General features: G+C 48.1%; 1 protein-coding gene across 3 annotated transcripts in view; it reads right to left on the bottom strand.

Moving 5' to 3' along the window:
• Positions 1–873: 873 nt before the first annotated feature.
• The window catches only part of LOC138550306 (G-protein coupled receptor 54-like), a 394,439-nt gene continuing 367,668 nt past the window's right edge, over positions 874–27,644 (bottom strand). For all 3 annotated transcript variants that reach the window (XM_069642402.1, XM_069642400.1, XM_069642401.1), the window contains exon 5: positions 874–2,695. In XM_069642402.1, the coding sequence (XP_069498503.1) occupies positions 2,321–2,695 (375 nt within the window). In that variant the 3' untranslated portion in view covers positions 874–2,320. The remainder of the gene's footprint in view (positions 2,696–27,644) is intronic.

Below are 27,644 nucleotides of genomic sequence, written 5' to 3'. Positions count from 1 at the left end.
GGTGAGAGGCAGAGTAAAAGACAGAATGAAAGAGTGAGAGGCTAAGTGAAATATAGATTGAGAGGGAGCGGCAGCATGCATGGCAGAAAGAGAGGGTGAGAGGCAGAGTGAAAGACAGAATGAGAGTCAGTGGCAGAGCGAAAAACAGAATGAGAGGGAGGGGCAGAATGAAAGAAGGAATGTGTGAGTGAGAGGCAGAGTGAAAGACAGAAAGAGAGGGTAAGAGGCAGTATGAAAGACAGAATTAGAGAGCGGGGCAGAGGGAAAAAAGAACGAGAGAGTGAGAGGCAGAGTGAACGAAAGAATCAGTGGATGAAAGGCAGATAAAGAATGAGCGGGTGAGAGAGAATATAGGAGAGATAACATTGCAGATACAGAATTAGATATCTGGATGATAGGGAAATAACGAGAGGCTGGATGAGAGAGAGATAGAATGAAATTCTGAAAGCAATAGAAGAAAATCACAGCTTCAAAGTGAGGCATGAGACATGGAGAGAGATAGAGATGGACAGAAATAATGAGAAGAGGGCAAAAGCAGAGAAAAACAGAGAGAGTGAGAAACAGAGCAATTGAGCGCAAGCACAAATATCAGACTGAGATTGTGAGATTAAAAAAGAGAGCCTGATAGTGAGAAACACATCCCAAAACAAAAACCAGAAAGGCAAAAGCCTGCTCTCCTTCCTTTAAGACACAATATTCACAGGGGTGGTGGGGGCAGGTGGGAGGGAGGTGGGTCTGAAGGGTGTCAGTAGTGGGATGGGCAGGTGCAGCAGTTCAGGAAATGCGAGGGAGAGAAAGGGCAAAGTCATATTAAACTGCACTCTCCTGGCTTCAATATTCCCTCCACATCAGACACAAGAGTCAATGCCTCCATTTGCTTTTTGATAGATTTTTATTTCCTCAGTTCCAAGGATCTGCATGTCATCCCATCCCTTGTTTGGACACTCCACGTCACTGTACCTGGCTGCTTCAGCTGCTGGCCAGTATCTCTGAAATCCACCACACCGCATCCCTGGATGAGGTGTCTCTACATCCACCTGGGAGATGTCTATAGTGGCCAATGTACTCTTGTCTCTTCATTGGAGAGTTGCAGAATGAGAGCAGCCTTCTTCAGGGCATACCCAAAATTTAGAGGAATCTACTGGGACCAGAGTCTATCCACCAAGCGGCGGAACTATGGCCACCATCAAAGGACGGAATCTTGGCGGACCCACAGGTGGTGGCCCAACACGACAGTCAATTGTCCTCCTAATAATGATTCCTCCTTGATGCCAACCTTGGGACAGGTGGAGGCGTCTCATACTGCCACTTCTCAGCACTGCCGCTCACCACATTGAACTTAGTAGCTTCTGCCAATAATAAAAGTCAATGAAGGCGGAGACAGGAATACCTCACCAATAGGATTTTTTCATAAACAAATTTTCAATTTCCAGGACAAAAACTGCAAGAAGAAGCACAGACAAACACAGAAACACAGCCTTGTGAAAACAAAACATTCAATTCCAACCCAGAGACACAACAGGAACAATAACAGGGCAAAGGCACGGCTGCACTTGATAGGAAATGGGGAATTGAGGAGCACAGCTTGGGAGTGCAGACAATGAAGACTAAATTGTGGATCTCCATGGAAGACACTTGACAACAAAGTGAGATTAAAATAAAGCAATGGAGCGGTGGTTCCTTCGTCCAACGCAACGGGTAACAACAGTCCAGGAAATTGCGCAACACACTGGGCACTGTGCATTGCAGCAATCTGTTCTGGGATTGGTGCTTGCAAGCGTCGGCCTACTGGGTTCTAGAAAACGTTCATGTGATTGTTTCTGTCATATGACAAAGAACTTAAATGTTACCCTGCCTCAAACCCTTTCTTACCTCCCCTCAAAGTCAGATATGATACGGAATCAGAAACCCTTTTCTTAAATTCCTCCTACTCAAGAAAAGCAGATGTTGTTGCGCTCTAGCCTCAACGTCGTTCTTGTTCTTCTGATGGCCACCTTAGCCCTACCTGTGCCTCTTGTCTTCCCATTAAAGTCTGGGTCTTCTGGGACCATGTTTCCCAACCTCAGCCCATCCTGTAAATCTGCAGGGTGCTGCAATCCTTTGAAACGGCGACAGGGGCGTTGCTAGGGGGGGTTTAAGGGGGCTATAGCCCCTGATCTTTTGGTTGTAGCCCCGGATAGAATCTCAGGAGCTAGAGCCAAAAGGCTAGCAAGCCCCCAGTCCCAACAGTTCCAACATCAGCTTAGCCCCGGGTCTTTTCCAGACCTAGCAACTCCCCTGAACGGCGAGCAGGCTGCGTATCTCTTTAGCACCCATGCCCTCACTTCAGCTCATTCTGGGTGGATTCCATGGCCACAAATTTCATCTCATTGTTGGCGGTTCCCGAGGTCACACTGTTGTCCCTGACCTTGCGTTTGAACATGAACGGGAAGGCCTTCCTGAAGGACTTCCGGAAGCTGGCCCCCATGAAGCCGTAGACGATAGGGTTGATGGAGGAGTTGGCGTACGACATGCAGTTGGCCCAGGTCTTGATCTTGTAGGTGTTGTAGTCCGCTTGGAAGTTGGGGTAGAAGCCTTGGAAGAGGCTGAAGAGCTGGATAGGACCCCAGCAGATGGTGAACAGGAGCACGATCACCACCACCATCTTGGTGATCTTACTGCGCATTGCGATGGTCCTCTCGGAGAGGAGCTGCACCTGAAACGAAAGCCAGAAGCACCTCACTGTTTGACTTGACATGTTCTCTAAGATCTCACACAGCGGACAAGCAATTTAATGAACAATTTCTTACAAATGTATGTTGAGATGCAGTGCCAGTCTCTTCATTGCCCTCAAACCCTCCAAGGAGGATTGTTGACACTTCTAGAAAAAGCCACAATACTGTATTCAAGGGTAGCACAACTAGGATGGACTTATATATCTACACCCCCTTCCCCTTCTAAACGTCCGGCCTCATTTGCTAATTCTATTAAACTAAATGTCTTGACTGTGATGGACCAACAGCTCAGGCCTGGATCGTGGTAGAGACAGGACGCGTAAGAGAGCAAGTTGTGGTGGTCCATGGAGTGGAAGCAGGGGGACGATGTGCCATCTGGAGAATACAGGTGTGAGGGGGGAGTGGGCATGGGAGAGGACGACACAGTGGGTTTGAGAGCATGTTGGGTGGTGTATCAGAGATGATATGATATAAGTAATTTATAACACGCCTGTACACAAGTGTTTCTAGATGCGACAAGACAAGGAAGGGAGGACAGAAGAAGGACAAAACAATGACCTTACTAGGCCTTGTGTCATTCAGATCGTGCAAGTGCTGGGGGGAGAAGTGCCAGGGGGAGAGCAGAGGGGAGAGTGCAATATAACCAGTAAGTGAAGCGGGAGGTGGCTCATAAGTGCAGAGAGTCAGAGAACTGTAGGGTTGCAGATACAGTCCCTTAAGTGGTTGGGAGGGCCGGGGGCAGTGCAAGGACAACCAGTCATGGAGGAGCCCGGTCCTGTAAGTTCAGTGGGTGGCCAGGTACCCAGGATGTGCAGCAGGGAGGGACAACAGCAAGGGAGAGCAGAGAGAAAGCGGAAGCGAAAAGGAAGGTCTTTAGTTGCTTCCGGAACCTTAGGTGGTCCTGTCATGTTTGAGAGAGGCAGGGAGGCTGTTCCAGAGGTAGTCCCCAGCTGAGTACAGAGATCTGCCCCCCACTCTCTGCCTGGAGAAGCGTCTGACCCTCAGAGAGTTGGAGATGCAGAGAAAGAGAAAGTTGGATGTAGAGTGGTCCCCAGCCCCAGAAAGCCTTGTGGATGATGCAGAGGGTCTTGAACTTGATGCTTGCAGTCGTAGGGAGACAGTGGAGAGATTTCAGGGCTGGAGAGATAAGATCTCTGGGCTCGAGGACAAGGGCAAGTCTCGCAATCAGGGCTCTTGAGACAGTGAGCTTCTGGGGAAAAGTGAGAAAAGGAAGAATACCTCTGAGAAGGGGCAACTGATAGTGTGACTTCTTAGAGACATCAGAGATGTGAAGAGAGAAGGAGAGGATGGAGTTGATTATGACCCTGAGGTTCTTAGCCTTACTGCAGGAAGAGGGCCCATGTTGGGCCGCCAGAGTTAGAGAGGGAAGGCGGGAGTAGGAACCCCAATGAGGAGAATCTAAGTCTTACTGGCATTGAGAGATTGTTGGCGGCACACCATTCCTCAATAGCCAAAAGCCAGTCTGGTATGAGAGAAGAAGCAGTAGAGGCTGAGGGGAGCCTGAAGGAGAGCTGGGTGTCATCCTCATAACACTGAAAGTCAGAGTAGAAGTTACAGAGCAGGGTGGCATGTTTGACTGTGTTGTAAGCAGAAGATAGATCAAGGAGAATGAGGATAGAAGGAAGGTTAGAGTCAAGATTGGAGAGCAAGTCTTCACAAGTGTTCAGGAGAGCAGTTTCCATGCTTCTGGGTGCTCTTAAATCAGACTGATGGTATAGAGACAACCAACAGATTCATTATGTAGATTAAGCTGGGAGATGGACAGCTTTTCCAGGAGTTTTCCCAGGAAAGGAGTGATGGAAAAAGACGATCGTTTGCCGGAGAGAAAGGATCGGCAGAAGGCTTCTTAAGAAGGGGGTGCACAAGGGAGTGCTTAAGGTGGGAGGGAAAGGTTCCAGTGTGTAAAGCACCGGAGGGGTGTATCTGTACTCCTGCTCACTATATGGCAAAGGAGAAGCACAGAGCACCCCAGCCAAGTGTCTCTAATTGGTAAAACGTGGTGAGCAATCAAGGCTTAAGCTCTCAGGAAGTGATGCGGGCTGGTTCCTAAGTACAGTGTAGTCCACAAGCACCCTCAAAGGAATGTCCACACACAATGTTAGTGAAAACACAGTCTTTATATAAATATGGTTTAACCTTATATACACAATCACAATAACACACTGTACTCTGGCAAATATATACAGATCTACGTGGTACCACTCTTAACTATTGATTCCTTTGAAATGCCTCAACTGCTAACAGTTCATATGGCACACAAATCAGATTATAAGATGAATCAATGATAGATCGCAGAAATAAAGTAAGTTAAATCAAGTAATGGCAGAATACTGGGTCCTTACCAACTAGACACAGTTCTATGTGCAGATCCCCCCACCTGGGCAACCTGTAAATAAAGCGAATTGATAAGCCCAGTCCAATTATGCTTTATATAGTCTTCATTCCTTCTAACGGTGCTACAACCCCAAAGTACCTGGTTTCGTAAAGTTCTTCAGTGAGTCGTCGACGGGCCATTCTGGAGTGCACTCACCTTTAAGCCAGGAGCCAAGGGTCGTCGAGAGTTGGTGAAGAAAAAGGGTGAACACTGTACATGCGGCAGCAGCTTTGGTTCATGCGGTGCTCGTTGATGATCGGACGAAAATGTCTTGTAAGCTGAGGTGTGCGGGTGTGAGGTGTGCGGTGCACCTCGGCAACAAGTGTTCATTGCCGCAAAAGTCAATGAAGAACTCTGACCCAGTAAGGGCGTCGGGTCATCGGCGTCTGGCGTCGGTAATCGGACGTGACCACGGCTGGCTCTGGGTACTTTGTCTGCGTCTTTGAGGTCTTCGGGTGGCTGGTAACCCACTGGCGGATTTTCCTCAGTCGTCGGCGGCTGTGACTTTCTCCGGCATGATGACGGTGATGGACCTCAATATCCGGGCGCTTTGCTTTTTGACTCTGCGGCGGTCCTTGTGTCCGTCTCCGGTCCGGTCGGCAGCCTTTCGAGGGTCTGCTGTCCAGGGAGCTTTGGCAAAGATCAGCTGGTGCACGATGGTCCCTCGTAGCTCAGGAAGAGGTCTCATAGCCACGTCCTCTCTTGGATCAGTTCCTTGACATTCACGCAGCTTTCAGATTAGCAAAGGACAGCAGCAGCAATTCTTCTTCTTCCAGCCGGCTTCAAGGTTAAGCATCAAGTATCAACTTCAGCTTCTGAACGATTTCCATCAGTGAGAGGCCCCCAGATATACTGTTGACCTCTCATTCACTCTTCCGGGTCACACTCAGGCAACCAGTCATTCAGAAAGGCATTCAGGCAGGCCGGCAGCCAATCAGGTTCACGGTGCATTCAGGGCATTCCTCTTCATCCAGACACTCACAACACGGAATGTGGATTCAGAGAAGCACTCTGCCATTCAGCACTCCACACTGCATTCATACCAGCTTCGGGCAGGGCTGTCCCAGTCATTGTGTCAACAACCAGATACTAGACACCCATATCATGAAATGCGTATTCATCACACACTCCATTCACCCAGGTCCCACCCCACGGGCGTACCCACAACATACAGTAATTGGGAAGCCTCCAGCCAGTCTGGCCTGGACTTCCCACCAATACCATATATGGAACTTCCACCCAACAGCCAGTCAGGGGGAAGGGACAGAGTCAGGGCTTCCCAGGACTTCTGGAAAATAAGGTAACAGGTGATAGAAAGCAAGAGGCCACAGGGGCCATCTTGTTTCCTATCAGGAATGAACTGATTCCAATGGCAGGGCCTGGGTATCCCAAAATGAAGCATACTCAGAGCACCTGTAAAATTCAGCATGGAGCTGCCACCAGCCCATACCCTGCTCTGTGGGTCACATGCAGGTGCCCAAAAACATTCACTAGAAGTACAGGGTATCCCAAGGGTCAGTTCACCAAACCAAAAAGAGGAAGAGCCACACGACCAGGAGTCCCACATAAACTCCTGCATGGAAAACAAGACAGAACACACATGATAAAGCAATAAAGGACATGGATTTGGATACCGCGTCCCTCCAATGCATTTCGAGCATCACGCAGTGGCAAAAGAGTGATTGCAGAAATCGGCAGGGGCTGGAGCAAGGGTGTTGATGTGGTCCTTGATGGTTCTGGAGGAGCAGGGGAGCACCTGTTTTGATGAGACTTTCATAGATCGGACTTGTCTAGAAACATCATTGGGAGTGAACAGGGGAAAGGAGGAGAAAGGAAGAAGAGAACTGGCCAGAGAGGGCCCTGAAGGGTAGAGAGAGAGCAAAAGGAGGTAGAGCAAGAGAGAGTGGACAGTGTGTCCTGCGATTTAGTGGTGAAATGAGATGCCAAGGCCGTGCAGAAGGACTGGGAGAGAACAGGAGAGGTAGAGTCTGCAGCAGGATTAGCCAGCTCCTTGCAGATTTTGAAAAGTTTGGCCGCAGAGACATAGGCTTGGATTTAGGCTCTCTTCTTGGCGAGGACAGAGAGTCTGTACTGCCTTTGGAGCAGGCAGCAGGCCAGTTTGTCAGGTGGTGCACCTGATGCCCTACACTTCCTCTCCACCACCCTACACTTGCGTGTAAGGGTGGCGAGGTCGGAATCACACCAAGAGTTGCACTTGGATTTGGGCTTCAAGCGGATCCTCATTACAGGCGAAAGGACATCTAGTGTTAGAGATAGGGAGATGAAGGTTGGAAAGGGCTCTGTCAGGGTGTGAGTCAGCCAAAGGAGTAGGAGGAGGAGAGAAAGTAGCAGCGAAAGCCTCCACTGACACGCGCTTCATGGTCCAGATGACCGAGCGGGTGGGTGGCAGTGCTGCGGATGGCTTAGTCTGAGGGGCAGAGAGCGACAGGTGAGAGGAGAGAAGAAAGTGGTCAGTCGAATTAAGAGGAGTGAGTAGGGGGTTGGAGAGGGGTAGGACTGAGGAGATCAGAACATAAAGGGTGTGCCCTGCCGAGTGAGTTGGGCCAGAGGGTAGAAGAGAGAGAGAGAGAGAGAGAGAGAGAAAGAGAGAGAGAGAGAGAGAGAGAGAGAGCATCAGTCGTGAAAGAGCCCCAGGGAGGGGCACATAGCATCCACGTGGATGTTAAGGTCTCCGAAGAGGAGAAGTTAAGAGGTAGAGGCAAGGAGGGAGGAGGACGAGGGTGACCTGGCCAGGTGGCCTGTAGATGGTGGCCACAGTAAGAGATAGGCCAGGAGAGAGAGAGAGCGTGCAGGCATTCAAAGAAGGAGCAGGCCTGTGTAGGAATGACAGAAGCAGGGATCCACTTCTGGGAAGATTAAGGCTACTCCCCCTGCAGGACGGTTGGTTCTGGGTTCGGAGAGGATCTTGTAGCCATCAGGGAGGAAAGTGTCAAAACTCATGACAGAGCTGGCTGGGAAAAGTCTTGGTCAGACCGAGTACATCCAAATCCAGCTCTTCCGGGAGAAGGCAGATGTCCGAGGAGTATTTGACAGCAAGAGTTAAGAGTAGCGAGGTGGTACAGATTGCCAACTTTGAAAGACTTACATGGAGGGGTACAGGCATGAGATATGCCCTGCGGAAGTGTTTGAGGTGCCCGAGAATGGGTAGAGACGGAAGGAGGAGATGGCAGGGTGGTCAGAGAGGAAGAAGGGAGTGCTGGAGGTAGCTGATAAAGGGGAGAGCCCCTTTCTTGGTGATGGGTAAACACAGACAAACAGGGCATGGGTGCAGGATGGAGGAGTCAAGTGGGTGGCGGTAAGAAAGTTGCTTGTGGGTCTGCTGAAGGAAAAGTCAGTCCAGGCAAGAGTGCTGAAGCAGGTACTAGAGCGGCAAAGACAGGGATCCCTTCTGGCTCACTGCTCCAGTCTAAGCAAGACCCCCCTCAGATCCCAATGGTCTGTAAGCTATGACTGCCATTTTATCCTTATACTTAAATCCTGCTGCCGATCAAATCAACATACATAGCTGACGGTTACAAACACGTATTAGGGGAAGTGCTTTGAAAAACCAAATGAGCACTAAGCTTGTCCTGCATTATGTGTTCAGTAATTCTAGCATGGAATGCTTTATCACAGAGTTGTGTGTCAAATACTCTTGAAATTCAGCAAGTGTTGGAAGCTGCACCACCTTAATTCTTAGACCCCAATTGCACGGACCAGGAACATGGCCTCTGCGTCTTGCTGATGTAATAAAAATGTATGGCTTTTTAGCCAATTTTTATAGACTTGTTTTGTCATTCTCTTTTTTGACGCTATTTCACACTTTGGCCCTTGGTTGTTACTCCGAATTTCGGCTTACATTCGTCTTTTGCGCTGCATCACTATTAAATCAAAGCGATGTTTGTTATGAAATGATAGGTGTTTTAAACCGATGTTCTTTACTTTAAATCGACACATTAGCGAAACATATTCAACCTCCTCCGGGCTGCTCTTGAAACACTTGTGTATAGGCGCGTTACAAATACCATATCATATCATATCATATGAATGACATCACAGATGACATCACCGACATCACTTTCTGCATCATTGATGAAATCACTGGCAACTGGAGCACACAATGGCATCACAGTTGACATCACCAATGATGTCTCAGATGACATCAAGCTCTACATCATTGTTGAAATCACTGGCAACTGGAGCACACAATGGCATCACAGATGACATCATCAATGATGTCTCAGATGACATTAAGTTCTACATCATTGATGAAATCACTGGCAACTGGAGCACACAATGGCATCACAGATGACATCACCTATGATGTCTCAGATGACATCACTTTCTAAATCATTGATGAAATCACTGGAAACTAGAGCACAATGACGGCTTTACTTATGCCACCACAAAGTACATTACGAGAAATGACCCATCAGAGTAGCACACTTTCTAGATCCATTACACAAGACTTATGTGTAAAATAAATAAAATACATCCATGGACCTTTTATGGAGGTAAAGTTTCTACTGGCTATGGCCACAGGCCAGGTTCAGAGGCTTCTATGGCTGTAACTGGGGTATGGCCGAAGGCCATGTCCTGGGCAGTGTGGTCAGTGTAGCCATGCCTACAGGCCATAGTTAGTTATGTTTTGTTATGTTATTATTTTTTTATTTTTTTATTTTAATGGTTTAAATTCAAACCTTTAAAATATTACAAAAACAATCTCAAATCAAATTAGATCCATCAACTTAAAACAAAACCCCAAACACCACCTCCCTCCCATACTCCATTGTCGTCCTACTCCAGTCTAGTCAGCTAGTGTGACTCCACGTGGCTTTGTTTGGGGTTGAACTGTCTGATGCTGAACATCCATATTTAGCCTCTCCTCTATTGCCGCCAAAAAGGATGTTAATGGCAAGATTAGTTTCATGTCAGTACCATTCCACATTCTCATCCACCAGTCTTCTGCGCACACAAGTTGATGTTCGTCATTCCAATGGCCCAGGTGAACTGATCGAACATCTTTTAGACCTGGACAGAACAACACCAAGTGTTTGAGTGATTCCACTTCCTTCGCACAGAACCGACAGACAGGATTCACTCCTGCATTGCCGGCCCAGTGACTGTATCGCTCTTTGGTTTTGAAGGCGTTTAAGCGAAACAGCAGAAAAAGTCTGCGGGCTTTTGGACTCGGAAATAAGTGCAGATATTTTTGTAGCACATTGTAGCCTCTTGCTTCTGCAGGTGAGTTTGTCATTGCTCTAGCAACGAGACGCTCACTACATGTGGCTTCCCAGTCTGCCCGCCAGATCTTTACTTTTGCTGCCGTGGGATTTCCATGTAGGGTGACCAGGCTAATATTATATGCGAGTAAAAGATCTTCACAGCGTTTTGTCCATAAGGAAACCGTATCCGTTCCCCTCAGGGTAGCGTTGTGGAGTATCTGAAATTGCAGAATTCCTTCCTGAGCTCTAGTTTTCCGGTATAAAGCCAATTGGTTCCAGATGATCCGAGCATGCAACGAAATTAACGCCAGTTCGTATCTTATGCATGCTGTTGAAATTCCAATTGGAAGACTTAGAGCTTTAGTCCAGAACATATGTTCGAGCGATGCCCAATGATATGATGGGCATCCGAAGGCATTTTCTGCTCCGTACGTAAGGATCGGCGACACTTTTTGTTCGTAAAAGTTTCTCAAGGGTTGCATCGAGAATCTTCCAAATGTTTTGTGAATCAAAAGGCCCTGGGATGCTAACTGACCACATTTCCTCTTTGATTCACATGTCCAAGGGTCATCGCAAATGCTGGAATTTACCATCATGTCCAAGTACTTCACACTTTTTGATATGCGTAATTTGTCTTGCCCAAGTTTCCACACAAAATTTGTCTCCAATGATCTCAAGGTAACACTAGAGTTATGGAATATAAGTATTTCACTCTTTGTGGCATTAATTTTCAAGTTGTTTAGATTCACGTAGCTCTGTACAGCCTCTAGTTTGCGTTGTAGGCCGATCGGAGTCAAATCCAAGATGACCAGATCGTCAGCATACAACATACAATTTATTGGTGACGAGTTGACCTTAGGTGGAAACGCCCTCACTGATGATATTGCATCACCAATATCTGATATGAAGAGGCTGAAAATTGCTGCTGCCAGTGGGCAACATTATTTGACACCCTTATGTGTCTTAAACTGGGCAGATAGAGAGCCAGATTGGTCTAAACGAATAGTGATCGATGTGTCTGTGTGTAGTTCTTTGATAGCAGCTAGTAAACCAACAGGACAACCCCATACACTTAACTTCTGCCAAAGAAGCTCTCGGTCAATCATATCAAAGGCGCATGAGAAGTCCACAAACGCAAGGTATATTTTGCTGTTTGTGCACTGTGCTTCCATTTTTGAAAGGTTCAAGATGAGTAAGTTCAGCGAACACCCAACATTTTTGACAAAACCTGCTTGTCTTTCATCGATCCTTTTTGCTGATTGAGCCCAAATAACCAGTTTTTTTTGTAATAGCGTTGCGTAGATCTTGCCTAAAACATTAAGCAATGCAATCGGCCGATAATTTTGAGGTGACCTTCTGTCACCTTTTTTAAAAATTGGCACAATTATCCCTGTTTTCCAGGAACTTGGCGACTGCCGAGACATGATTATTCGTGCAAATAAATCCACACATTAGTCAGCCCAAAGGTCAGGAAACTGTTTGATCATTACATTCGACAACCCGTCAGGACCGGGTGCCCTAGAGTTTTTTGCTTTCTTGATAACCTCGCAAATGTCTTCTCTCGGGAAATGTAAGTCCCATGGAGTAGGGTCAATCACTGTTAACGGCTGCAACAACGGGTCTTTGTTGTAAAGTGTTGTAAAATGCTTCACCCACTCGAGTTCGGTTACTGGACACACTTGCCGCACTTCTTGTGGTGATTCCATGCGATTAATGACACGCCAAAATTCTCCACTGTTTTGGTTATTAGGGTTTTCAGCATGGCCTCTGCGTCTTGCTGATGTAATAAAAATGTATGGCTTTTTAGCCAATTTTTATAGACTTGTTTTGTCATTCTCTTTTTTGACGCTATTTCACACTTTGGCCCTTGGTTGTTACTCCGAATTTCGGCTTACATTCGTCTTTTGCGCTGCATCACTATTAAATCAAAGCGATGTTTGTTATGAAATGATAGGTGTTTTAAACCGATGTTCTTTACTTTAAATCGACACATTAGCGAAGCATATTCAACCTCCTCCGGGCTGCTCTTAAATTGGTTGCATAAATTTAACACCTCTCGTTCATCCAGCCTTACTTTTAAGCGGTTAGATTCGACCCGCACTTTTGTTCTCCATTGTCGTGGTTGAGCTACTATCAAGTTTTGAAATTTCAGCTCTGACAGTTCATGGTCACTATGAACCATTATCCGAACTTTCAAAGAGTTTATCCTGCCATGCATGGTATCTGAAATGAAAATATAATCGATCGTTGACGATTGATCATCACGATGCAACGAAGACTTTGCTGGAATGTCCCCATGCGTGCAGCCGTTTGCCATAGTTAAGCCTCTTACATTCAGTTCTTCCGACCAGTCTATCGCCAGTTGTGATTTAGATGGATTCTGTGGCTTAAAGAAATCGATGTTTAGATCACCACAGATTATCATTCCCGCCCCTTTATTTGCTTCAAGAAGGTTGTCAATGACTGTTGTAACTTGATCAAGGAACGGGTAAGAGCCTGTCCAACGATGATTCCAGTACAGGTTTATTAAATGGATTATATCTACCTCCTTTCCTGCATGATTAAATTTGCCTATCTCAGAAACTTGAATGTATGAGGTGTAATTTTTTGAGTTTAGTAACCGATACCCTGAAGATCGCTTAATCATAGTTAGCAGGCCAGCTATCGGTCTCCCCTTTTCGGCTCTGGTGGCAGGATTCAGTGCACATTCAAAGTCTGAGATCACTGGTGTTTCCAACATCCAGGTTTCTTGCAGACACACCAATTGCAAATTGAGAAGCCAGTCATTATTTAGCAAGTGCATGAAGCCACGTGTGTTCCATGATGCAAAAGAGCAGAGCTGTGATTCCTCTTTCGTTGGGCATTAACTTGAAGTTTTAGTGTTCAGAGCACTAGCCAGCCAATTCCAGTCTTGGCTGCTTTCTCTATCCAAAGCGTTGTTTGCCAGACTGGAGACACTCCTATCGCCTGAAATAGCGTTATTTAAAGTAATCTGAATATTCTCCATTGGAGTTTTGTAGGGCGACAATTTCTGGTCAACCGACGTCACTCTAAGACCTGTAAGAGCAGCACAGCTTGTTTTTGGGAGTCGCCTCTATCGCGCACAACTCTCCTTTCGAAGTTTGATTCGATGATCCATTTTTAAATGACAGCTTGCTGGAGTTGGAATTGATGTTATGAGTAAGCAAGGCACCGCCTGTGTCTGCCATACCCACACGTGTGTCACAGTTTGGAGGGTCAATTACTTTATAGATATCAAACCCCAAAGGCAAGAGATCTTCCCCAGCTTCTAAAATAGCATTTGCAATTATGCTGGATACTACATGTAACATAACCTTATCATTGCAAGTTTCATAGGGAAATTCCACAATTTTTAGGTCTTTAGAACCTAGCGCTCTTAGACGGGGTACATGATGGAGCAATCTTATTACATTGGTGCAGTTCAAAATCAATTGATCACCTGACTCAATCCTCTCCAACATCAATTTGAACGTCAAAGTAGCATCCAAAGGATGAACTGTTTCCTTCCTATTGTTATTCTTCTGTGTAATCGTCCGGCCTCCGGGTTGTTGATACTCAGCTTGTCGTGATGGACAAACAACCTCCTTTTTTTTTCGAGACCACCTCCGGTTCAAAGCAATTTCCTTCAAAATTTGAACAGTTTGTCAGGAACTCGCTCTTACATCCACTCACTGCATGTTTTAATTCAACAATACATTTTAGACGTTCCCTTTTTTCTTGTAAAGTGGCAAAGGCTGGACTTTTTGGAGTCAACTCATTTACAGCAGCTGTTTCAACCTGCTCAATAGAACAAATCCTGCCCCCTAACTCTGATGTTGTAATTTTTATTTGATCCAGGGGCTCTCGTAACCCAGTCATTTTAGGATGCAGTTGGTCTGTTTCAGCATTCTTAGGAGAGGTGAATTCCACATGCCTGGAAGGTATCGAGACCTCTTTTGTAATCGCTGCAACCTCAGGCGGTTGGTTCCCTGCAGCCTCCTCATCCCCAACAAAATCCTCATACACCGATAGGTCCAGAAGCTCATCTTGGTTTGCTTTTCCTCTTTGCTTAGGCAACGGCTTGCCAATTTCAAATTATGTGCCGTTTCTTCTCCAGGAGTCTTTATCGGCTCATTAGTTGGTTCTTTCAATTTCAGACAATTGGTGATTGTTTTATCTACAAATTGTAACATATTAATGTTGCGGAGAAATTTTCGGGCACCTCTTTTTTTACTCTGCTTGCATCCTGGCGTGTTTTTTTTGCTTTTTGCTTTGCGAAACCTTTCCTTTTTTGTTTCCTGCCCTTTTTTGTGCGTCTACATCTGACCCTCCAAAGATTGGAAACAAACTTGCAGACTTTGTGCTAACACTGTCAGCCGCTTCTGGACCAGGAGTTTGCTCCCCACCTGGCAATTGGGATGATGAGTCAGACGCATTTTGGGAATCCAACAGGGCCGGATTAGTTGAACTTCTGGCTTGTATAAATGCTGTGTGAAAAGATGTGTCCAGTGTTTCACTGTGCTCGCCAGCTTCATGACAAATGTCTCTGGTATTTACATAGTTCTCGATGTCAATTACCACTGGGAGCACGGACACCTCAATTTCCGTATCAGCATTAATTTCAGCAACATTCGTTCCTAGGTGCCCTGTTTGTCTTTGTTGAGAACCAGTCTCATTGGTCGTTACTCTTTTCACCGCCTGTGGCACAACACTTGTCAACTCATTCATTGGCATTTGTAACCCAGTACCAACTCCAGGTGACCCTCCGCCTTTTAAGTCAGGCAGAACTTTCCTAAACAGAGACAGAACTTCCTTTGCTACTTCTGCGAGAAACTTTTTATCAACCATGTCATTACGTTTGCCATCGTTAATCGACGCCAGACCTGCCAATAAATTCTGAGTTACATCATCTTGTTTTGAGCTTTGGCAGATGTGCATTGATTCTATATGTAGGAGTTTTGAATTCATTAAGGCCAGCAAAGTTGTAACGTCCTTCACATTTTCATTTAGTGACTCATACAGTTTAGTAAAAGGAGCCAATGAAATAGCCATCGCAGAGGTCACAGCTATTAATATCTCATTCAAAGGCACATGAACACAGGGGGTATGTCCGCCACCTCTACCTAGCCTTGACATGCCAGGTGCAGTGTGACTAAATGCTCACTGTTTTCTTCGGACTTTCGGGAAATCTCGCTCTACAAATGAGGAATCTCTGGACGTAGAGTCGTCTGTGGAGTCGTCACTGTTTACATTCAACGGCATTTGGACTGATTGTGACAAAATAGTACCTTGATTTAACTTGTTGTAGGGTGTCTGGCGTTTCTGAGAGTCCACCACCTTCCCACTTGATGACTTTGAGGAATCGTCAGAGGACCCGTCCTCTAGTGATCTTACACTTTTGTAATTAGCAGATCACCAAATGTCCTGGTTGACATTAGTAATATTAAGGCATTGCCTTTTCTGGCATATCTTTGCCATCTATTTTGGAGCTGGAAAACTCTCAGTGGTCTGTTTACTAGCACATACTTTATTTAAATCAATTAGGTTTTGTAGGACTGTTGAGACCACCTCTAAGGAGTTTCTTCTACCTTTAGTAGGTGTGATACACACTTCTTGTCCTAACACAATTTCACCTTGCACCCTTGTTGTTTCATTGAATACTGTGTCGTTTAAATTTGAGTCCGTCAGACATAAGGCACTAGGCGTGCTTTTTACTGAGCTCAATGTGTGCACATTTCCGTGTTGCTGTAAAATCATCGGGCTCTTTATTTTGCTTGTGTTAGACTTTGCCTGCGGGAAAGCAGTCACGCTTACTTCACTCATGTGTTCCCCGTCTCCAGGCGTCTCCGATGAGATTGCGTCCCTTCCTGGGCTCACAGCAGTCGCGGCGTCGGCGGACAGCGCCACCACGGCCAAGTCCCTTGATTGGCTAGCCTGGCGCGCCTCTTCCAAATCTAAGCGATGCTGTAATGCCGCGGCTACCTCAACAGAGCACAACGCATCCGCGTCACAGCCCCGCCTATCGATGTCATTGGGCGTGACCGCGGGAGAGCCCACCGGCTTCATTAGTCGAGCTCCCGCAGATGGCAAACCAAGGTCCCGCGGGTCCCCAGTACACCCACCAGACCATTGCGAGCACGGCGAGCCAGCCCCAGCCTCCGCAGGGACAGCCTCGTCACCCCCAACAGTACTGGTGAGTTTGTGTGTTTCCGACTGCACTGATGGAGAAAGGTCTTGCATCAGTACTGCTTCTACCAGCGTGTCCTTCTCTTGTGGGTTTCGTTTTGGCAATATTGCAGTAGCAGATGTAGGAAGTATTTCAAATACCTCTTCTACGACCGGTGACTCTGGTTCCTCCACAATATCCGCTATAGAACCACAGGAGTAATATAGGCTCGTCTGTTGCTGACGCGCCAGCTTGGTTGGGTGCTCGTCCTGTAGAGCCATTTGTTTTAATTGAGATCTAGTCCTTGAAGATGGTGTAACATTTTCCATCTTTTCCGTAGTTCCCCACTCCACACGCCACAGCCAAACAGATGCTCCTCGCCCTTGCTCCTGAGGGCTTACGCCGCAAGGGCGTGGGAGGCGGCCTTATATGGGCTAACCCACTGATGGGATTAAAGGCACACGCACCTCCAGGCACCTCCAGGTGCCACGAACTGATTAGCAAAAACCCAGGAAACAGACGTAGTTTGGAGGGAGAAAAGTTCAAACACTGCTCACTCGCCACAGCCAAAACAGATGCTCCTCGCCCTTGCTCCTGAGGGCTTACGTTATATAGATTTATAAAGCACAGCGTATGCCAAAGGCATCTTGGCGCTAGGGGGTAGCAGGTGAGAAAAGAGCACTAGAAGAGAAGAGTCTTCTGAGCACGTCTGAAGGCCAGATGATTAACAGTAGCACGGAGAGCCAAAGGAAGTTGTTTCCATGCTTTGGCTGCAGCCACTGAGAAGGTGCGGCCACCAGTTCGAGCACGTTTGACACGAGGGAGTAGAAGAAGTAGCGCAGTCCGGTAGGGCAGAGGGTGGTTAGGCACATAGTGGACAAACTTCTCCTGCAAATATTCTCCCTCTATAGTATAGTGCCTACTATAGTTGGCAGGGTGGGAACTGGGGAATGGATGAAGGCTGTGTCTCGGGCAGTGTGGTCAGTGTAGCCATGCCTACAGCCCATAGTTAGTGACTACTATAGCTGGTATTGCAGGAACTGGGGTATGGGCTGAAAGCCATGTCTGGGGTGTGTGGCCAGTGCAGCCATGGCCACAGGCCATGGTCAGTGTCTACTATAACTGGCAGTGCAGCAACTGGGGAATGGCTGAGGGCCGAATCCCAGGCAGTGTGGCCAGTGCAGCCATGCCTTAAGGCCATGGTCAGTGCCTACTATAACTGACAGGGTGGGAACTAGGGTATGGCTGAAGACTGTGTCTCAGGCAGTGGGGCCATTGTGGCCATGCCTACAGGCCATAGTTAGTGGCTATTATAGCTGGCATTGAAGGAAGTGGGGTATGGCTGAAGCCCGTGTCCAGGGGAGTGTGGCCAGTGTAGCCATGTCTGCAGGCCATGGTCAGCGCCAAGAATAGCTGGCAGGGTGGGAACTGGGGTATGGCTGAAGGCCAAGTCTCCGCCAGTCTCGTCAGTGCAGCTATGGCCACAGGCCATGGTTAGTGGCTACTATAGCTGGCAGGGCAGGAACTGGGGTGTGGCTGAAGGCCATGACTCGGGCAGTGGGCCAGTTTAGCCATGTGTACAGGCCATGGTCATTGCCTACTAGCATTGACAGGGTGGGAACTGGGGTATGGCTGAAGGCAATGCCCTGGTCAGTGGGTACAGTGTGGGCATACCTACAGGCTATGGTCAGTGTCTACTATAGCAGGCAGGATGGGAACTAGGGTATGGCTTAAGGTTGTGTCCCAGGCAGTCTGGTCAGTGCAGCCATGTCTACAGGCCATGGTCAGTGGCTACTACAGCTGGCAGGGAGGAAGTGGGGTATAGCTGAAGGCCGTGTCACGGGCAGTGGGGCCAGTGTGATCCTGCTTATGGGCCATAGTTTGCGGCTACTGTAGCTGGCAGGGCAGGAACTGGGGTAAGGCTGAAGGATGTGTCCCGGGCAGTGTGGCCAGTGTAGCCATGTCTACAGGCTATGGTCAGTGCCTACTATAGCTGGCAGGGCAGGAACTGGGGTATGACTGAAGGCCATGTCTCGGGCAGTGTGGCCAGTGCAGCCATGCCTACAGGCCACAGTCAGTGGCTACTATAGCTGGCAGGGAGGAAGTGGGGTATGGCTGAAGGCCGTGTCCCGGGCAGTGTGGCCAGTGTGGTCATGCCTACAAGCCATGGTCAGTGGCTACAATGGCTGCAACTGGGATATGACCGAAGGCCATGTCTCAGGCAGTGTAACCAGTGCAGCCATGCCTACAGGCCATGGTCAGTGGCTACTATAGCTGGCAGGGTGGTAACTAGGGTATGGCTTGAGGCTGTGTCCCAGGGCAGTGGAGGCAGTGTGGCCATGTCTACAGGCCATGGCCAATGCCTACTATCGTTGACAGGGTGGGAAAAAGGGCATGGCTGAAGGCAGTGGGTACAGTGTGGAGATACCTACAGGCCATGGTCAGTGTCTACTATAACTGGCAGGGTGGGAACTAGGGTAGGGTTTAAGGCTGTGTCCCAGGGCGGTGGAGGCAGTGAGGACAGTGTGGACATGGCTAAAGGCCATGGTCAATGGCTACTATGGCTGGAACTAGGGTATGGCCAATGGTCATGTCTTGGGCAGTATGGCTAGTGCAGCCATGCCTACAGGCCATGGCCAGTGCCAACTATAGCTGGCAGGATGGGAACTGGGGAATGGCTGAAGGCCACGTCTCGGGCAGTCTGGTCAGTGCAGCCATGTCTACAGGCTATGGTGAGTAGCTACTATAGCTGGCAGGGAGGAAGTGGGGTATGGCTGAAGGCCGTGTCCCGGGCAGTGGGGCCAGTGTGATCCTGCTTACAGGCCATAGTTTGTGGCTACTATAGCTGGCAGGGCGGGAACTGAGGTATGGCTGAAGGCCATGTCCCGGGCAGTGTGGCCAGTGTAGCCATGTCTACAGGCTATGGTCAGTGCCTACTATAGTTGGCAGGGCGGGAACTGGGGTATGACTGAAGGCCATCTCTTGGGCAGTGTGGCCAGTGCATCCATGCCTACATGCCACGGTCAGTGGCTGCTATAGCTGGCAGGGAGGAAGTGGGGTATGGCTGAAGGCCATCTCTTGGGCAGTGTGGCCAGTGCAGCCATTCCTACAGGCCATGGTCAGTGGAAAATATAGCTGGCAGGGTGGTAACTGGGGTATGGCTGAAAGCAGTGTCCCGGGCAGTGGGGCCAGTGTGGCCATAGTCACAGGCTAGGATTAGAGGCTACTATGACTGGCACTGGGGTATGGCTGAAGGCCATGTCCCGGGCAGTGTGGCCAGTGTAGCCATGTCTACAGGCTATGGTCAGTGCCTACTATAGTTGGCAGGGCGGGAACTGGTGTATTAATGAAGGCCATGTCTCGGGTGGTGTGGCCCGTGCAGCCATGCCTACAGGACATATTTAGTGGCTACTATAGCTGAGAACTGGGGTATGGCTGAAGTCCGTGTCCCGAGCAGTGGGGCCAGTATGGTCATGCCTACAGGGCATGGTCAGTGGCTACCATGGATTTTACTGGGATATGGCCTAGGGCCATGTCTCGGGAAGTGTGCCCAGTGCAGCCATGCCTACAGGCCATGGTCAGTAGCTACTATAGCTGACAGGGTGGGAACTGGGATACGGCTGAAGGCTGTGTCCCGGGCAGTGGGGCCAGTGTGGTCATGCTTCCAGGCAATGCTCAGTGCCTACTATAACTGGCAGGGCAGGAACTGGGGCACGGCTGAAGTCTGTGTCCCGAACAGTGGGGCCAGTATGGTCATGCCTACAGGCCATGGTCAGTGGCTACGATTGATTTTACTGGAATATGGCCCAAGGCCATGTCTTGGCCAGTGTGGCCAGTGAAGCCATGCCTACAGGCCATGGTCAGTGCCTACTATAGCTGGCAGGGCGGGAACTGGGGTACGGCTGAAGGGTGTGTCCCGGGAGGTGGGGCCAGTGTGGTCATGGTATGGTCAGTGGCTACTATGGCTGGAACTAGGGTATTGCCTACAGGCCACGGTCAGTGGCTACTATCACTGGCAGGGAGGAAGTGGGGTATGGCTAAAGGCCGTGTCCCGGGCAGTATGGCCAGTGTGGCCAGGTCTACAGGCCATGGTCAGTGGCTACAATGGCTGGAACTGGGTTATGACTGAAGTCCATGTCTCAGGCAGTGTGGCCAGTGCAGCCATGTCTACAGGCCATGGTCAGTGGCTGCTATAGCTGGATGGGTGGTAAATGGGGTATGGCTGAAGGAAGTGTCCCGGGCAGTGGGGCCAGTGTGGCCATGGCCACAGGCCAGGTTCAAAGGCTACTATAACTGGCCCTGGGGTATGGCAGATGTCCATGTCTAGGGCAGTGTGGCCAGTGTAGTCAGGTCTACAGGCTATGGTCAGTGCCTACTATAGTTGGCAGGGCGGGAACAGGGGTATGACTGAAGGCCATGTCTCGGGCAGTGTGGACAGTGTAGCCATGTCTACAGGCCATGGTCAGTGCCTACCATCGTTGACAGGGTGGGAACTAGGGTATGGCTTAAGGCTGTGTCCCGGGTAGTGGGGACAGTGTAGACATGGCTACAGGCCATGGTTAGTGGCTACTATGGCTGGAACTAGGGTATGGCCAATGGCCATGTCTTGGGCAGTGTGGCCAGTGCAGCCATGCCTACAGGCCATGGTAAGTGCCTACTATAGTTGGCAGGGCGGGAACTGGGGTATGGGCTGAAAGCCGTGTCTGGGGAAGTGTGGCCAGTGCATCCATACCTACAGGCCATGGCCAGTGCCAACTAGAGCTGGCAGGATGGGGACTGGGGTATGGCTGAAGGCCGTATCCCGGCCAGTGTGGCCAGTGTAGCCATGTTTACAGGCCATGGTAAGTCCCTACTATAACTGGCAGGGTGGTAACTGGGGTATGGCTGAAGGCAGTGTCCCTGGCAGTCGGGCCAGTGTGTCCATGGCCACAGGCAAGGTTCAAAGGCTAATATGACTGCCACTGGGGTATGACAGAAGGCCATGTCTCAGGCAGTGTGGCCAGTGCAGCCAACCCTACAGGCCATGGTTAGTGGCTACTATAGCTAGCAGGGTGGTAACTGGGGTATGGCTGAAGGCTGTGTCACGGGCAGTCGGGCCAGTGTGATCCTGCCTACAGGTCATGGTCAGTGGCTACTATGGCTGGAACTAGACTATTGCCTAAGGCCATTTCTCGGGCAGTGTGGCCAGTGTAGCCATGCTTACAGGCCATGGTCAGTGCCTACTATAGCTGGCAGGGCGGGAACTGGGGTACGGCTGATGGCTGCGTGCCAGGAGGTGGGGCCAGTGTGGTCATGCCTACAGGGTATGGTCAGTGGCTACTATGGCTGGAACTAGGGTATTGCCTAATGCCATGCCTCGGGCAGTGTGGCCAGTGTAGCTATGCTTACAGGCCATAGTTTGTGGCTACTATAGCTGGCAGGGCGGAAACTGGGGTATGGCTGAAGGCCGTGTCCCGGGCATCGTGGCCAGTGTAGCCAGGTCTACAGGCTATGCTCAGTGCCTACTATAGTTGGCAGGACGGGAACTGGGGCATGACTGAAGGCCATGTCTCTGGCAGTGTGGCCAGTGCAGCCATGTCTACAGGCCATGGCTAGTGCCTACTATAGCTGGGGCAGGGCAGGAACTGGGGAATGCCTGAAGTCAGTGTCCCAAGCAGTGGGGTATGATCATGCCTACAGGCTATGGTCAGTGGTTACTATGGCTGGAACGGGGATATGGCCAAAGGCCATGTCTCAGGCAGTGTGGCCAGCGAAGCCATGCCTACAGGCCATAGCCAGTGCCTACTATAGCTGGCAGGGTGGGTATGGCTGAAGGCTGTGTCCAAGGTAGTGGGGCCAGTGTGGCCATGCCAACAGGCCATGGTCAGTGGCTACTATGGTTGAAACTAGGGTATGGCCGAAGGCCATGTCTTGGGCAGTGTGACCAGTGCAGCCATGCCTAAAGGCCATGGTCAGTGGCTACATGGATGGTCGTGTGGGAACTGGGGTATGGCTGAAGGCTGTGTCCCAGGCAGTGTGGCCATTGCGGCCATGCCTACAGGCTATGATCAGTGGCCCATGGGCCCACTACTCTGGTTGAGCAGCCACTAAGCCTGCCTTCAGTCCAGGTCAAATGGAAACTTTGGGTATCTTGGTAGGGCCTAGGGCATGGTCGAAGGATGCACTAATAAGGGCTAATCGCGGTATGTAGTAGTGTTGCTGCCTTGCAAAATGTCTGCCTAGGGTTGATTAAAGTAGCACTGCTTTCTAAGACAAAGACAGTTTAAATGGAATGAAAGACTTGCATTTTGGCTAATTTGCATACCAACAAAGCCTTGCTGATGTAATTCTGAACGGGAGGCAAACATCCTGGGATGACTAGGGGGGGCATTCTGGAATGAGTGACCTGGCTCAAATGGATTATCTTACTTTCAAATTTGAGCTGATATGGGTTTTTTCAAGCCTGTATTGGTGTAGTGTTTTGTTCTCTTTCTCTCTCTCTCATTCGCTCTCGTTCTCTCTCTAATTAAAATTGAAAGACTAATGAAATTCGCCAATTATTGTAAGCTATGCACCCGTAACTTGTGCTACTACCAAGACTAACACCCAGTATGTCAAAGATGACATCACAAATGGCATCATCAATGACATCACACAATCACACATCCAGAGCAGTTGTATTCCTTCAGTGGCAGTAAGATCTTTAAGCAGAGCACTTCATCTGGTCATAGTACATTTAAACATGATGCATATACTCTAAAGGCGCTGTATATGTAGACCTTACCCTGGTGCCATGTTCTTAAGATACGTTCCTTAGGGTTTGGCATGAGCAAATGGTGCACTTACATGGAACAATAAGCAGTTTCCCTGTATGTGCCTCAGATGTGTATGCATTGATTCTCTGCAGATACTTGTTATCCTAACACGTGTGTGTAGCAATTCCTGTATTGACAGCTGTTGATTCAAAGTTTAACATTAGCCAAGATTCTTACAAGTCTTGGATTTAGGATTCTACTGGCCAAACATACCAGATTAAGAATGCTCTACTTCTGGGGTCTGTGCCGCCGACATTGCCTATGTGTATGTATTATTAGACTGCTGCATTAACAACAACACTTCAGTGGGCCGTTTCTGTTTCAATAAGTACATTTTGTGATTCTTGGAGTATTTCGTGAGAAGCCTCCCGATCACCCTTCATATGTTGCTAGCGACACTCTAAACAGAACCCCTTGTAGGGACTTTCCATTAGCATTGTTACAGAGGAGTGTTGCCATATGTGATGTCATCAGTAATATCATCGATGATGCCATTTATGATTTCATCTTTGATGTCCTGGGTGTTAGTCCTAGCAGTGCAGTGTTGGTGCGAGGTATGTTTTTTTTTAATTTTAGCTTGCAACCATAACGTCCCTTTGACAAAGTTTTTTGAGTAAATTGAATAGGTTTTTATTAGTGAGCTTAACCTTAATGTCCTTTTAGCAAAGTCTTTTTCAGTGAATGTATAGGTTTTTATTAGTGCAACTTAACCATAATGTTCCATTAACAGCTTTTTTCACTGAATGCTGTAGCCACGGGTACTTTTTTTTTGCATTCATGGCTATGGGGATTTTAAAGGTTTTGGGGCTCCCCTGTAAACCCCTCCGCCTTTGACGAAACTGCACCAAACTTTGCAAAACAAATTCCGAGTCGACGCTATACTTTTTTTCTGCACCGTTTTGTGCAAATTCGCCGAATGGTGCCAACGTTATAAACCACCAAAAAGCTGCACTTCCTATGGGAAGTGTAGTTTAACCATAACTACAGGGCCACTACCGCAGACCCTGTCATACAGATAGACAGGCAGACAGACGATTCATGCAACCCTTCCAATTGCATAATTTGCCGTGGTTTATGTTTCAGTTCCTGAATTGTATGCACATGTCAGGTGCATTAACAAACACGCTAAAGGGATCTCTTTTCCGTCCCATTTTTTGGAATCCCCCTTGGTTTCTTGTCTAGTGCACGTGCCATCTAGGTCCTTTTCCGAAAACACACCAGTAATGTTACAACGATCCTCGCTCACACTTCGTCAAACCCCCTAATAATGGATGACACACTGCACTTCCTCTCTTCCTGTGACATCACTTCCTGTTTCAGGGATTGCATGCAGAGCACAGAATGGAGGAGAGCCTGCTCATAATGTAGCAGGACCGAGGTTTTGGATGGACATCAGCAGAAGATGAGGATCAATACATTTTATTTTTAAACATGATATTAAATGCTTATACTGCTCTAGTTATAAATCACTTATTTTCAAAGATGGCTTTCCTCATTATCAATACGTTTCAAATACTAATTTGCACAGCTGATATTGGACCTCATCAGAAATCTGGACTGAGCAAGTTCCTGCCATATGATATGATATTCCATTTATATTGTGCTATGCACAAGTGTTTCAAGGCGCGAGGAACATTTTTCTAAAAACGCATCCAACAAAATGGAAATGGGTTATTGATTAGTGAAATTAGAGCTCCGCAGAAACTAAAACATTGAGATTATGCATTGTCTATCATTTTACTTTTTCAATTCAATGCATTTGACATTGAAAGGACATACCAAGCTATCATCAGTGCCCATTTTCAACACTTTCACATTTCAACTTTCTGAATCCTAAATCCTGGACAATATGTATTTGAATTTGTATTTAATGGGCACGCAAACACTGAAATATGACAATTACTTGACTACCACCTGCTAGCCTTCTTTGCAAAACAAATCCCCCTAACTCTTCCCAGCATGCACGCTGTTCAATCCCTAATGTCCTCCCATTCAAACCATCCTAATCTTCCGACCCTTTCCTGAAAAGATTTTGCAACTCCTTTTTTTCAACTCCCACTTTTTCAAACTTTGAACCAGCTAGGGTGCCCGAGACCTTCTGTGTACGGCCAGCGCTAAAAAAACAGAAACTACAAATACATACATTCACCCCTTGTCACTAAAGACAACTGCATTTTCTTGCACTGAACATCTGATGTGCTCTCTGATATTTTATGTGGTGGGTCTCAGTTCGGGGTGTCCTGCTTGGCCACAGTCCCATTAGCAGCGCCCTTCACCTCTGCAGGTGCCATCAGACTGTGCAGGACAGCATTAGGATTCGACTTGTTTTCGTGGTGTTTTCTAGGGGGTGGCTGTCAGTGAAGCAGGATGTGCCATAATGTTAGGACGGGGATGGGGAAGAGAAGGATCGGCTCTAATGGGATTTCCAGTAAACAATCTAAGCATTTGCCCTATTAATAAGAGCAGCGACGAAGAAGGGTGTCTGACCAGTGCATATGGGGAATTAAATGATTACTTAGCAGTAATCTTCATTACTCTAGTCCTATTCTTCCTCATCACAGTACTTACCCCTGCAGCCCCGCCTCCCCAAGAGGAGCCTTCTCTTCCTGGAGCACCTTCCGTTTACCCAGAATCCTGAGTTTTAATTTACCCCTCAGGGTCCTAGCCCCCTCCAGCATGGGAGGATGAGATGGGAAGACATTGTAGTGTTCTTCAAACTCAATCAATGAGATATGCTTGTGCCCATCCCAACTGGATGACAATCTCCAGGCTTCTGGTAGGATTGTGTCCTGCGGCGCACATCAGCCTAGCTCCTGGTGTGTCGCAGCCGCTTTTCTGATCTCGGCACTAAGGCGTATTTCCAACCTCTGAGAAAGCACTCCCTTCCCACAGCAGGTGCCCCATCTCCAAAGAACGGTATCACATGTGGAGAGCTGATCCCAGAACTGCAGGAGTGTGGAGAACTGCACAACCCTTTCTACAACCACCAGAGATGTTCCAGAGCTACAGGGGACTAGTACTTTCCGGCATTTGATACTGCTGTCCCATGTGATAATGATGTGTTATTATAGCTCCTTAAAGCGCTTTACAAACCACATATTTACATACAAAATCACCCAACCGAAATTGGTACTCATTTATCAACCTCAGAAGGATGAAAGGCTGAGTTGGCCTTGCCGGGATTCGAACCTGCGACCTGCAGATCAGGATCAGATCGCAGCAGCAAGCGCTCAACCCGCTGGGCTATCTTACCAGCGTCATGATAATGTGATAATGTGATAATGTGATAATATGATAATATGTGATATGTAATATGTGATAATCGACCTTGGAAAAAGTCATGAGGTGACCAACTTTTTTCCTCTGTCACCTAAAATACTTTCCCTAAATATTCTATGTGGGCTATACATTTTATATGATAAACTGCAATCCTAGAATATTTGAAGAAAATGTTTGATATAACCGAGGATGCATTTTTGGGGAAAGGTCGCCCCCTGCACCGATACTGCATTCAAGGAGTAAAAGGGGGCTTTGCAGAGGACATACGTTGTGCTGTTTCCACCCCTGAGCCACAGCAGATATAACAGATTGCTCTGTGTGCGTTGAGCACCGGGGAGGACCACCCATCTTCCTAGATCTTGGCCTCCACAGAGCCCCACTACGCCTCACCTGCTGCATCCCCCAACCGTGGCACTATGCCTAGTCCACTGGCAGAGTGGAGTGTCATGCCGGACACCACCTTGTGTGTATTATATGTTATCTTGTTGTTTTTCAAGCGCTAGATTTCAGTAGCTGTTTCAAAGCACTATTAGGAAAATGTTTAGTAAAAGACAAGAAAACAAAGTGCAGAAGAGAGCGTGCATGAAAGCAGGAAGAACATTAGGGTAAAGGACTTGGATGTGCGCTCCTAGTCTCCGGAGGACAGCACAGGGGCAACGTGCTCGTCTTGGAAGCAAAATGACGTGGAACAACAGAGGTTTGATCCTCGGTCTGTGCTTAGAAACCTCTGGCTATTTAGCAGGTTATAAATAACCAATTAAATACATTAAAATTATATGTGAGTCAAAGAGCCCAAGGAGTAAAGAGCATCGCCTAGGTGGGACCTCAGCTGAGATGGGCCTATACACACCACCTAACACTGAGTTCTTTAAAGGTGGGTTCCATCCAGATGACCCATGGCAGACAGTTTTAATATTTTCAGAATTAACAGCAAGAGTTCCCCCTCTAAAATGCCTTTTAATGTAGGCTGGGCACACCGGGCGGTTTGTCTCTGGAAGCTGCATGATGGCAATAGAGTTAATGTACGATGGGCCGCGCCCTACCTGGTCCTTGTGACTGACGATCATCGAC

Source organism: Ambystoma mexicanum, chromosome 1q, assembly GCF_040938575.1.
Source record: "Ambystoma mexicanum isolate Mex_15411 chromosome 1q, UKY_AmexF1_1, whole genome shotgun sequence".
Taxonomy (NCBI): domain Eukaryota; kingdom Metazoa; phylum Chordata; class Amphibia; order Caudata; family Ambystomatidae; genus Ambystoma; species Ambystoma mexicanum.
The sequence above is the reverse complement of the archived record's forward strand: the minus strand, read 5'-3'. Positions and strand labels throughout refer to the sequence as shown.